Consider the following 13,214-nt stretch of genomic DNA (forward strand, 5'->3'; position numbering starts at 1 on the left):
CTGTTCACTGTCTAAATCAGCTTTGTGTTTTTCTTGTGTCTCCTGTGTGTGTCAATTTCAGCAGCGCTCATGTTCACCTGAGTCAATTAGTCCCATTTCTGAATTACTGCTGAAACCTTCAAGGTCAGTCTCACTTCTATAATTGTTATATGACTGTGACTTTGTTTATTGGTTACAGTACCTCTTGTCTTCTAGCCATTTTGGTTACCTGTCTGCCATATAAAAGCAACTGAATTTGAGACTAAGCCCATGAAGCCCAAGGTCCCTCGGAAACCCAATGCTCCAGGATCCTCAACACGTATGCAATTTGTAATTAATTGAATTATTCATCCATTTCCTTGATGTTTTGAGAGCCTCCACATTAGAATGTAAGGGGAATTGTGTGAATATGAGGACTGTGTTTCTTCTGTTTACCTCCATCTGCATAAGTCCTGGCACAGAGTGGCTACTCGAGAAATAGCTGTTCAGTGTATACATATCCTCATCACTTCAAACAAGTTGACATCGGGATAGTATATTACATTGGGGATGGCAGAGGACTTTGATATCTCTCCTAGAACAATGTAAAGTCCCCATCTTCTCTGGAAATATCAATATTTCCGTATTTTTAAAAACAGTAATCAGTATCAGTCAAGTATGATTATTCCTCAGTTCTGGTCTCCATATGAGGCCAGCAGCCTTTGCAACGATGGCTGTCTTCCTGCAACCCTTTGCATAACCTCAGCCTTCATTCAATAACTTCTTTTCCCATTCACAGGATTTCAAATGGTCTAAATTCCCAATACAGGAGAGCATGTTTTATTAAACAGTATAAGTAATTATGACTGTTACCAGGTATCATGAATAATCAGGAGCACGAACCAAGATTTTATTATTGAGATGGGTGCAGTAAAGGAGGAGGGGGGTTTGTGTAAGTAATAAGTTTGCCAAGATTTCCATGCTCACGGCATTTCAGTACCTCTATTTGTTTTAGGGCACTTATCTTCGGTTTTCTCATGAGGCGGAATGACACATACCAAAGGGAGCCAGTTGACAGCAGTCAGTCTTCCTACCAACTTCTTGATGCTGCTCCTTAGTTTCTAATTTCTTCTTGGTTCTAAATTTTGATTATCTCGCCCTTTGAAGGCAGAGAGAACTATTGATGCTTACACAACGTTATAAATGATGTCAATTATGGGCAGGCTCTGACAGTGGTGGATTGTCTCTTAAGTTAAAAAAAAAGTAATTACTTTGCTATCGTTATATAATCATTTCCTCTTTTATGAATTTGTTCCTGTGCTATTTGGAGAACAGTAATCTTACCTTTAGGCTGGTTCTACATTTGGGAATTAACTTATTTCAGGTCCTAATATTGTCTGCGTGTTCTAGGCAACCAAGATGAGTTTTTCATTAGCAAATAAGAGAAGACTACTTCAGTATCTCTACAACTCAGCCACTTACCCACTGACTCATGTTTTGCCTACTTTCTACCAGGTACTGTGTTACCTGGTACAGGATTTGGGGATACAGGAGTATAGTAGATTAAAGATGTCCACAAATCCTTTGCTATTTCTCTCATCACGAGGTAGGATTTATGTTCCTTCTTGTTTATGTGAACAAGCTTGTGTGTTGCTTTCATGTCATATAGCACATGTGGCACTGTTAACAGTTTCTGGAACCCAGGCAATAACAGACTGGCATCTTCTACTCCCTGCTTCCTGGAACACACGCTAGTGGAGCCCTGAGTCACCTTTTAAGAACTCTGATAAAACACAGGCTGGCTGCCATGCCAACAGGAAGCCCAGGTAGAGAGGCAGGAGGTAGAGAGATTACCGGCTGCTGTGTAGCTGTTTCAATCCCAGCTATTTGAGTTATCCCAGCTGACAGCCCAACACGGACACAAAACGTCCTGGCCATACCCTGTCTGAATTTCTGACCCAACCAAACATGAAATATAATAATAAAAGGTTGTTTTAATCCATTATGTTTCACAGTAGCAATAGATGAAACAAGGAGAGAACAAATCAGACTTCATGCTTGTCCTCACAGAACTTAAGATTTAGTAATGAGAACAAATCAGCACCAGTATGGAACAAGACATTGAAATAGAGCAAACTTCAGAGAAAGAGCTAGAAGAAACTGATCAGCTTGTTTCACTTCCTCATTTTATAGGCTATTAACAGTACTGTGATATGTTCAGTATCGGGCTACGTTTGGTTTCCACTTTGAAACATCTCAACAAAGAATAGCAGGACTGTGCACAAGGGGTAGCAACGGTTGCGCTCAGCAGCATTGCTGCAAAGTTTTAGGCTTTTAAGTGGTTCTTAACACTTATTAATAGTCAAAGGCCTTTCAACACACAAAGCCTTTTCATAGAAAGTGGACTTTCTGTTTCTATTGTTGGCCCTAGATTATCTGATGTCATGACTGGTGGACATGAAATGCATGAGGTTAAGATCCACTGCTACGGGGGATCCTGTAGCCTTAGGTGAAGCAGAATGCGCAGCTACTTGGCCACAAGGTACACTCAGGCACTCACTGAAGGAAGGGTGAGGATAATGTTCCATTAATGGGATTTCTCATTTATGTTCAGTTTTCCCCTCTAAACTAACATAAAAAATGAAGTGATCAGGCAGGATTTATGGACTCTCAGGGAAAGCAGAAGGAATGCAATACTAAACCTCTGTTTAGTCCAGAGGTTACAAGCTCAAATGCCAGCAGGGCTAAGCAGGACTCCGAAAGTGAGGAAACTGAGCCAAATGGTAAGAAAAATAGTGAATGATAAGCCAGAGAAGCATGCCAAATCGCACTATGAAGGGCGTGGGCCCTCTCCAGACTGTATATGCCAGGCCCATGAGCCCAGAGATGCTATATGTCGAGAATTTTCTAGAGAAGGGAGATATTTGGATTTCTACACTAGATGTCCTAATTTCTAATTTTTGGACCAAACAAAAAACATCTGCGGGCTGATATTAAGCGACTTCTGATATAAATATCTGACATGGATTGATGTGGGAATCAGCCTCTCACGGCTACAAAACAGACAAATGAGCTTGGCCAGACCTTCCTGTTAGCGGTTGCACCAACTCTGGTAGGGTTTTGTTTTTTTAAACGCACGTCTCCATTAGTGATGGCGGGTGAAACGTCTGGCTTTGCAAATGACTGCTGTCGTTTAGTTTAATGTACTCTTATTTTTACATATTTATAAAAACCTTTTACATTATTAATAGTGATTAAATGCTTAGACACTGAAGATCAATAATGCTTCTGTTCACCTATTTACATTATTAAAAAGTAATAAGTCATACAGGGCACACAGAATATGTGATTTTCTTTGTAGTCATGGTTGGAGTAGATGGGAAAAAAAGAAAGAAACTCAACTACCGGGTAAAATGTATTTAGGAAAAAATGGTAATGGATTGGGCTTGGCAGGGACTCCATTACTGATGGTCAGCATGACCTTGGTGACATTCCACCATCTGGGGACTGGAGGGCCACATCCCATATGTTTTCGTACCAGAGCAGCAAACACCCAACAAGAAAGGCCAGTCTCCCTTGGATGCACCAGGATGAGCAGATATTTAACCTCCATGTGTCCTTGACATAGTCACTTTTATGTCACCTTGCTCAGCTCTGAAGACTCCCTGTGGTGGCAACACTCAGCAGCAAGTCATCTGTGTAAGTCTCATTTTGCCCATAAGCAGGTGAGCCCCTTACAATGCTTTCTTCATCTACCTAATGAGCTATTGCTCAATGATGCCACAAAAGCTAAAAAGGAAATTGGTTCACATCATTATGGCACACGAGTGTCTTTGGTATGTCTGAGGAGAGCAATGCCACAGTCAGGGATGCTATTAGAATGGTAAGGCTTTTCAGGGTGAGCTAGCTCAACTTTCTAAGTGACGCAAGTGGCACTTAGTGCTTTAGAGGTCAGGCTCACAGTACTAGTCTGGTTGGGTTCAATCCTGGCTCTGAAACTCTTCGGTTGTGACTTAGATGCATGACTTACTGCATATCTCAGTTCTTGTTTCTTCACTTTAAAAGCAGGGATAGTAGTGGCACCAGAGATATAGCTTTTGTAAAGATTCAGTAAGGTAGTACAGGTAAAAGCTTAGTATGAAACCTGAGACATAATAAGTGCTCAATAAAAATGTACATGTAGCAAAGTCTCATTTCATCTGTCATTCAGTTGTGTGCTTCTACAAAAAGGAGTTAATGAGCATTAGTTGGAAGCTTGCAAATGGTATCATTGAATTATATTAAGTTGACTTGGTTATTTAGACCTTACAATGTTTCTAAGTTGACTCAAATATTACTTATCCAGGAAAGCCCAGTCACTAGACTTATTTAAGGACAAGCTGAAATGGGGCAGTTGTCGTGTAATGCAAGGATCACAAGAGTTGCTACACAAACTTCCTGGTTGTGTACTGCTGGGTGGGTTATTTCAGCTCTCTGAATCTCAGTTTCCTCATATATAAATGCACCAATACAAATACCTACTTCACGGGATAGCACTTTGTAAACGAAAAGGTGCCACGAACAAGGAAGAACTAATGACTATTATTATTTACATACGTGATCAGAGTTGGATGTATTTTCCCCTGATGTACCCTGAGTAACACAGCATGTGTTGATTTTTTTAGAGGAAACACAGATCCCTCATGCTCAACTATATACTCGGAAACGGTCTGCACCTTTTGTGACAGACCAGATATGGCTGTAATAGCTGAGACCACTGAATGAAGGAGACCCATCGTTCTGAATTCAAATGTGACGCGCAGAGCCAAAAGATAACTTGGAGAATTTTACAAAAGAACTGGGAAAACTCAATCAAAACAGAAGGAGGAGAAGGGAATTAAACGGCACAAGTAATAGGTTTGCTCACTCTGCAAGTGGCTGGCGAGCGCTGCTGAAGCATGAAGCTGAAATGCAGGGCCTGAAGTCTGTCCTTACTTTTCTAAGTTTATTGCTCAAAAGCTCTGCTCTGGGTCACCACTACTTGCCTCCTATCTCTCCCAGGCTCTGACTTTCTCCCTTTACTTACTTATTTATTTTTTTGGACAGACAGCCCCCACACGTAGAGATTGCTACCAAGCTGAGCACTTACCTTTATCTTAAGTAGGAAAATGGGGGTGATGGTTGCTCTTTGTTCGTTTGCTTCTCTAGTGTATAATATAGAAGTCTCAGCTATCTAAATAATTATTTTGTAGGCCATCTGAAAGTCCCCCCAGAGTTGTTATGATGCTGGGAGAAACATTTCAAAGTGGGGATGACTGAATGAACCTCTGGGGGGGGGGACGGCAAACTGGCAGAAAGGGCCTTTATTGTGATGCACTGGCATTTGGGTTTTGGGTTCTGTCAGAGACCTGAAAGGCCAGAACTGCACAATAATAAAAATAAGGGGAAAGTTTTACATTTCAATAACACTTTTAGTATACTTCCTTCCTGTGGGAATGAGGCTGATTATTTTACATTTTCATTGAACATTTTCCCCTTCCCTTTCTAACGTGTTTAAGTCAAGATTGAGTTGTAATTTCTTATGTTGTTACTGATACCAGTTTTGAATGGGCTTTTTTTGGCGGGGGGGGGACTGAGGAATGATAAAACCCAGTAGCATGCAACAGAGTGGGTGATATGTAGACAGGAGCTCCTGGACAATCCTGTCCATGTTTTGCTTTCTAAATTCCTGTTTGCAAGGCTGAAATATCACCTTGCAGAATGAACAAAGAGGACATTTTTAAGAGACCAGAAGTGTTGACTTCAGAGACTTACTTCTTTGTTAGTGCGAATCAGTAAAACAAATCATTGTTGAAGATGAAGCAGAAAATAATAATGAGCAAAGTCATGTTATGCTTCAAATTAATCAGTTAATTAGAAAAAAATTTTCACCTAATAGGATTTTGCTCTCTGGTCTTTAGTGACGCTTCATGCATTTGAACTTTCCTAGAAAACAGATTTTAACAAGTCTTGCATTTCACATTAGGGCATCAAATTCATTCAACTCTTTCATATGGAAACAGTTTACCTAGTGAAAGATAACTCCAGCTTTTGAAATTCAGGAATTCTCAAGGGATCAGTTCAGAAGCTAAACAATAAATTTGAAAACTTTACTCTCATCTTCTTGTCATTAAAAGCCCCACCCACACTTTACTCCAAATAATATACATCACACACATACAGTGTATACACACACACACACACGTGTACACACATGCTTGATTGGGAAGTAACCTGATCTTTAGAAGACATCTCCCTTTCAGTTACATAAAAACAGCCACTATTCTTAAAGGAATAAAACAAACACATAGATACCTGCTGTCAAATGAGATCTCTGGAGGAATGACATGAGTACTGTCTTTGCCAATGAGGAATTTGATTCGATCATAGAAGAGTCTTGAAGTGTGCTGAGAGAAGAGGGGTTGGCTTTGCTGAATGAGGTCTAGGGGGTCTGGGGACCCCTGACACAGAGGACTTACATAGCAGTTGCTTTGCTGACAGCAGTCAGGGTCCACACAGTCAGTCAGACCATCTGAAAGAGATGATTTTGGAACTTAGTTTCAAGAAAAACACCATAGTTTAAAATATGCCCACATGCAGAAAAATCTAGAAGATAGCCAAAGATCACTGTCCATGTTTGAATTTAGAATCTGTTAAATTCACATTTCTCATGAACGATCACTCAGGGTTTCCCCGCACATCAGTGAAATGTGATCTATTTTACACATAAGTAGCTCTTTCCTGAGTGCCAAGCACTTAGGGGATGCACTGCATTGTTTGGTATTTGGAGACAGTCTTTTGTTTGGTATCACTCTTCAGAAGTTTTCTTCATCCTCAGCAAGATCATTCCTCCCAGAAAGCACCCATTTCTTATAATTCTCTTAAATTTCTTATACCATGTACATCTATAAGCACACAATTAACCAAGACTTGGCAATGTGAATCCATTTGTTTTTGCAAAAATTCTCCCAATATTGTCATCTAGTAAAAATTCACAACACAGAGGCTGGACAGTCGCATGGTGACAAGGTGTCTGGAGAAGGACAGTGATTTTCCAATATGTAGTGAATTATGTGGGGAGCATTCAAGTATATACCTGAGCCCCCCTACAGAACTAGCATGTCTTAGAGCCCAGAATCAACCATACTTCACCTGGGTAATTCTGAGGCACACTAAGGTTTCAGAGACATTTTTCTAGAAATCTGTAGGTGCAACTGGAGCTTACTTTTTCTGGACAGCAGTTATTGGGTATACCTAGTACTAATAAACCTCAGGTAGATTAACATGATGTGCCATTCTCTTCATTTTCTAGACCTTCACCATTTATTTATTCTAGACTCTTGAATCCATGTTTGCATTAAGAGAAAAGGGTAGAAAGTATTCATTCTTTGGTAGTGGAATAATGTAGGCCACAGGGGTTATGAAAGAAGGGAAACCACTGAGAATCTGATAGATGCAAACTACTGTTTTAGGCGCTTGGGGAAGTAGAGAGATAAAAGACCCTTTTCCTGTTTTGAGAAGCTAAGAATTTAGAGGGAGAAAAAGGTGTATAAACAGCTGACTCTTATACTAAGACTGAAGTGTGTCGTAAGAGGCTTCCACACAAACAGGGGTTGGAGTGATTAACTGAGCATATGGACACTTCATTCCACACCCAAGATGAAAAAAAAAACAAAACTGAAGTCCTCACAAGGTCCTTAAAGCAGACAAGTGGCTCTAATCTAGATGTTTAACTAGGGTAAATATAAAGATGCTAATCATCTTGGCTTTCTGTGGAATAAGCAGGTTCACAGATGGATTCCCCCATCTCCTTAAGGCTGCTGATGAAAGTTTCTGGTGCTGGTTTCATGCAGCTCTCATGCCCGCTCCCTGCCCTCATGGGACTGCTCCTGTGGAGTTGAGGGGAGGTGGATGGCAGCTGGGAGCAACAAAAGCCGGGAACACCCAGAGAGTCCATGTTTGGAGCTGTATAGCTCTAGGGCACCTGGCAAATATTTTTCCTCACATGAGGTCCTTTCCTATTCCCTGTACCATACACACCACTTTGATTTAAAATGCAGTTTGCTTCTTTCTTACCTTCCCTGTTTATTCAGTATAGAGTTCCCCCCTCCGATTTCTACATATTTCTACATATTACTTTTTTTATACTGATGCCCAACTTTTCAGTGTGGATTCATTTCAACCAGAAGGTTCTTTTTGCTCTCTACATTCAGCAAATGATGTTAACAGATTTTCTATAGATTTTCGATGCCACTATCACCCCTCTCTCCAGTACATTGTTCTCAGCCTCCTATTAGCACATTATTTCTTTACTCTGTTAATTAAACATCTGGGTGCACTGAAAAGCTGGCAGAAGTATCAGGCTGATTAGAAGAGTTCTGTGATGTTTGGGGTTTGTACATAATATACTGGACAAGGAAAAACTGCTTTTCAAATGGGCAGTCACCTTTACCTTTCAGTTGGTGACAAATGCCTTAGTGATAATCAGACTGGGAATTCATTCACAGGTTTCAACTTGTCAACCACACAATTCTACCTTATTTTCAGAAAGAAAGAGATTGTTAAATAATAATGCCAAAATGATTTTCAAAACTGGATTCCAAGACTAAACACAGAGCCAGTTAAAATAGAAACTTGCATTTGCCATCTACTTATGTGCTATACAGATGCCAAGCTAATGTTTCAAACTTAATAATTGCCTATTATACAGGGCTAACCCTCTAAGACCTCTGCTTTCTGAGAGAACAGCAAGACTTCTGTTGAATCTAGAAAGGCCACAGGCAAGCGGACCAATAATGGCATGCAGCCACCAAATTAGAATTCATAGGTAAGCCCAGTTCATGGGCAAAGATCTACTTGCCAATTAACACGTTGGGGTGACACCCCATACAGTATGTTTAGACTGTTACAAAGAAGTGCAAATGACAGTCCCACAGCATGTGTGGGTTTCTTTCCTTTGGAGGCGGGGGCGTGACTACTAATGGTTCTTTTATTGTTCTGAATTGGCAGCTGTGGCACCCTCCTGACAGCTGGGCTCTGGGCGTCAGATTCGGATACACCAATGTTAACTAATTTTACTTTGAGGGCCTGTTCTCTTTAAAGGAGTAAGCTAGCAACAAATAAGGTGGTTAAATTGTCCTGAATGACTAATTATGGCATTGACTACCTTTGCCAGAGAGTTAGGAACCATGCCAGTGGGTACTGATGAATATCAAGGAGATGGGTTTCTTCTGTACATGACCAAGTTATTCACTATTAAACTTTGACCTGTTAGATGCATGCCCTGGGTTGAAAGGAGACTTGAACAGGGAAATATGAATGACAAAGCGGAAAACAATATATCCTCCTGAACTCCTGAAATAAATTTACAAATACATGTCCTTCTTTACAGAAAGCATCCATATGACCACGTTGATAATGGAAAGTGGACAGGTAGTTCGTGGTATGGTATTGAAAGGAATATGGAAACGCGTAGATTGGTTAATATTTGCTGGGTGTGGTTCTCGGTATTTCCACATATATTATTTCATCTCATCCTTACAAGCACCCTGTAGGTAGATAGTTGTCCCTCTGTTTTAAAAAGGAGGGGAAGGTAAATGTGGTTAAACAGTTGGAAGCTATGTGGAAGTCATGAATTGCCAGTGTTCTGACTACAAATCACATGTTGAACATTATCTTCTAAGAAGCATTATCGTACAGCAGTCCTTGATCTATGGTGTTCTGTTCAATGTCGTTTTCTTATAATATTGATGAAAAAAATCAATCCCTGGTTGGGGGTCACTGTCTGTGCACTTCTCCCCACATTTCATGGGTTTTCCTTGGGCACTCTGGTTTGCTTGCACATCCCAGAAATGTTTATATGAGGTTCATTTCGTGTCTCAACTGTCCTAGTCTGAGAGAAGAGAGAGCGAGCGAGTGAGTGAGCGAATGCACAAGAGCAAGCACCTGTGTGCGTGTATGCGCCCTGTGACAGAAGGACGTCCTGCCCACAGTTGGGTCCTGTCTTACACTGTTCTTAGCCACAGGTTACCCAAAGCCCTGAACTTGAATAAATGGATTGCAAAGTGAATACATGAATGGATGAATGCAAATTATTATTTAATATCAGAAGTGTTTGGGATCTATTTTAGTGATGTTTCTGTAACCAGAAATATACCAGAGGGAGTTAACTCTTGTTTGTATCAACTAGCCTGTGGTTAGATTGATTTCATTATGTGTTGTTTCACTTAAAATCTCAGTTTCCAAGAACCTATGGAGGATGTTAAATGAGGATTTACTACACTGATGTAAGTTGTAAGACTTCCAAGTGCTTGGCTATATGTAGGTGTTTAGAATACACGAAAGTGGTTTAGGTCAAAGAACCATGATACTTTGATTCCAATCTTGACTTTGCCACTTACAATTTATATAATTCTGGAAAAATCAGTTCAACTCTTCCATTCTCAGTTTTCTTATCTACTAGATGGGGGTGCTAATAATACTATGGGCACTACAGAGTTGTTGTTCCAGAGTTGTGCTGTAATAATCACAAAGAACTTGGCACAGTGTTTGGTATGTAGCTAGCATCGTGAAGTTAGCTATTGACATTAATGAAATTCTAGATTGCTTAGACTGTATATATAGGGGATAGCACCTGAGGGTAGATGCCAATGGTCTGCGCTGACAGCTTAAAACGCTCTGACTGCCTTTTACTAAGGTGCATTATTGCTGGCCAAAGGGCAATGAACTTCTGTGTAGCATGTTCAGTTTGTAGGGATGTGCTCGTTTCTGTGAACTCTGCTTGGTTAGGATGTCAGATAGGTAGGAGCCTATGTAGCTGCAAATAGATACTAATGCTACCATAAATGTTTATTCATTCATTTTTACAAATTTATAATTGGACAGGGGTTGGACTGAAGCTTAACCTTTTTAGCATCTTTAGAACAGAGGGTCTACTAAGCAAATTAATAGAAAATTGAAGGCTGATCACTCCAGTGACTCAGTTCAACAAAATCTTCCCAGGCATTTTAGAAAAACATAAACAATGGACTAATTATAAATCACTTATAAATCTTTACTAAAGCAGGCCCCCTACTAGGTACTCCTGTTAGCTTAGTTGTTGTTATATGTGTTCAAGGTTAAATGACTGTAGTTCCTCTGGAAATTAGTCTATAGCTCATTTTTTCCTTTTGTTTAGGCTGACTTTCACCCCAGGAGTTTGCTGTATTAGTAAAAAGAAAGTGGGAGAGATTCAAGTGCACTCAGGATTTGACCTCCTCAAATCATTGTTGTTGCTATAACCTCATACAATTTACTTTTTCTGGGTCAGGAAAGCAAATTGTTTATATGCCACTAATGTTCATGTTCTCCCTCCTTCACAATGATTGCCTTTCTCCCCGTCTGGTTCTCTCTCGCTTATCTCTCTAACCTTACTTCCTATTATCCCACAAACACCCTTCCCGGTATTCCTATGTCTGGAATGTTCTTCCCAAGATCAACAAAGCTCACCTCTCAGCTCCTTCAAGTTGTTACTCATATGCTACCCCAGCGAGACTTCCTCTAATCACCTTACTTAAAATTCTCCCCAGCCACATGCCCTACCCATTTTTCCTGCTTAATTATTTTTCTCCTGCACACCATCTTCGGCCATGTATTTAAAAGTATTCTTAGTTTATTGTCTGCCTCTCACAACTAGAATGTAAGCTCCATGGAAGCAAGGATTTGGCCATATATTTAGTGCTACTTCTTCAATGACAAGAACAATCAATGTGTAGCTCAACATAAGCATTCAGTAAGCATTTATTGAATGCATAAATGGTTGTCCTAAAAGTCTGATCTCTATGATATTTGTAAATCTACATTCAACTAATGCATCAAAATATATGTTATAAGTAAAACTTTCATTGCTATCTCCCCTTTACTACCTCTTTTAAATTCCTGTATTTCAAGCATTATCTCACTCACTTTCAACACTGCAAAGTAGGCATATGTCAAGTATGATTAGCTTTAGTTGGTAGATAATGTGACAGATCCAGTCATAGGGTGGTTAATTGAGTTATAAAGTTTAAATTTTTCAGCTTCACTTCTACTTCCTGGATTCATTTGGCAGATTAGACTCTCATAACTCAATGATCCTTTAATAAATGGGTTGCTTGGGAAAGTGGAAGAGAAAACTAGGAATATTCTTTCTGATTCTAGGTCTTCTGTCCCAGTGACTGGCCCTTAAGCAAAGCAAATATTATCAAGTCACTGCTCCTTCTATTTCATTTTCCTATTTCTTAAACACTGCATCATGGTGGTGACATTCAAAACATGAGGCTTATTGATCCATGAGTTTATAGGTGTTCATAATTCACCCATGGTGCTGACTTCTAGATCTAGAAACACTACATCATAAAACAGACTTGCAAGTAGCTATTGTTCTTAACGAATGGTGACTTGTTATGAAGAATGATTCCTGGAAGACCATTCTGTTTTAGGCAATTAACTTATTGATTTTACCAATGAATATGAATATAGACCACTGGAAGAGTTTGTATAAGAGAAGCTTGGACAAACATGTGACAAGTACTTAACAGATTGGGGAGAAAGGCCATTTTGATTAAATATGTTTGTTCTACATCTTTTTAACCTTGTTGACAATCTTTCCATAGCATCAGAACTACTTTCCTTCCTCTATAACTAGAATAATTAAAATGTAATCTTAATTTGATAGTTGAAAATCTTGTAAAATAAACATTGTTCTGTATGATCTGGCCTGTGATGAGCTTTATATTCTACCACCAATGGTTCCCTTTCTCATTATATTCCAGCAACAATGATTTGTCATTTACTTTCACTTTCATTTCCTAGAAAAAGCCTAGTACTTTTCTATCTCTGGCCATTTGTACAAGCTGCTCTGTCTGACTGACTCATGTGAGGCCTCCATACCATCTAGTCTTGGTTATACATGTTTACAGTACTATAATATTTTATAGCATTCTTTACAGTGGTAAATCCAATTATTTCTGTCACTTCTTGTTAATAGCTATCTTCCTTAATAGGCCATAAACTTCATGAAGGAAGAAACTTGTTCTGTTTTCTATTTTGTCTCCAGTGCTAAGCACAACGCTTGACATAAAGTGGGAATGAATGAATGGAAAACTGGGTACACAATATGAAATGTTTAGCTGAAAGGCAAACTTTCAACTTAACTGGCATCAGCACTACCCAATAGAAATTTCTGCAATGATGAGCATGCCCTAGATAGTTATTGTTCA

General features: G+C 39.6%; 1 protein-coding gene across 1 annotated transcript in view; it reads right to left on the bottom strand.

Moving 5' to 3' along the window:
• Window positions 1-13,214, bottom strand: part of TENM1 (teneurin transmembrane protein 1) — a 590,326-nt gene that overhangs the window by 150,515 nt on the left and 426,597 nt on the right. Inside the window, exon 16 of the mRNA XM_004685779.2 lies at window positions 6,292-6,508. Within this exon, the coding sequence (XP_004685836.1) occupies window positions 6,292-6,508 (217 nt within the window). The remainder of the gene's footprint in view (window positions 1-6,291; window positions 6,509-13,214) is intronic.

This window comes from Condylura cristata, unplaced genomic scaffold (genome assembly GCF_000260355.1).
Source record: "Condylura cristata isolate star-nosed mole 26May11 unplaced genomic scaffold, ConCri1.0 scaffold00019, whole genome shotgun sequence".
NCBI classification, from domain to species: Eukaryota; Metazoa; Chordata; class Mammalia; order Eulipotyphla; family Talpidae; genus Condylura; species Condylura cristata.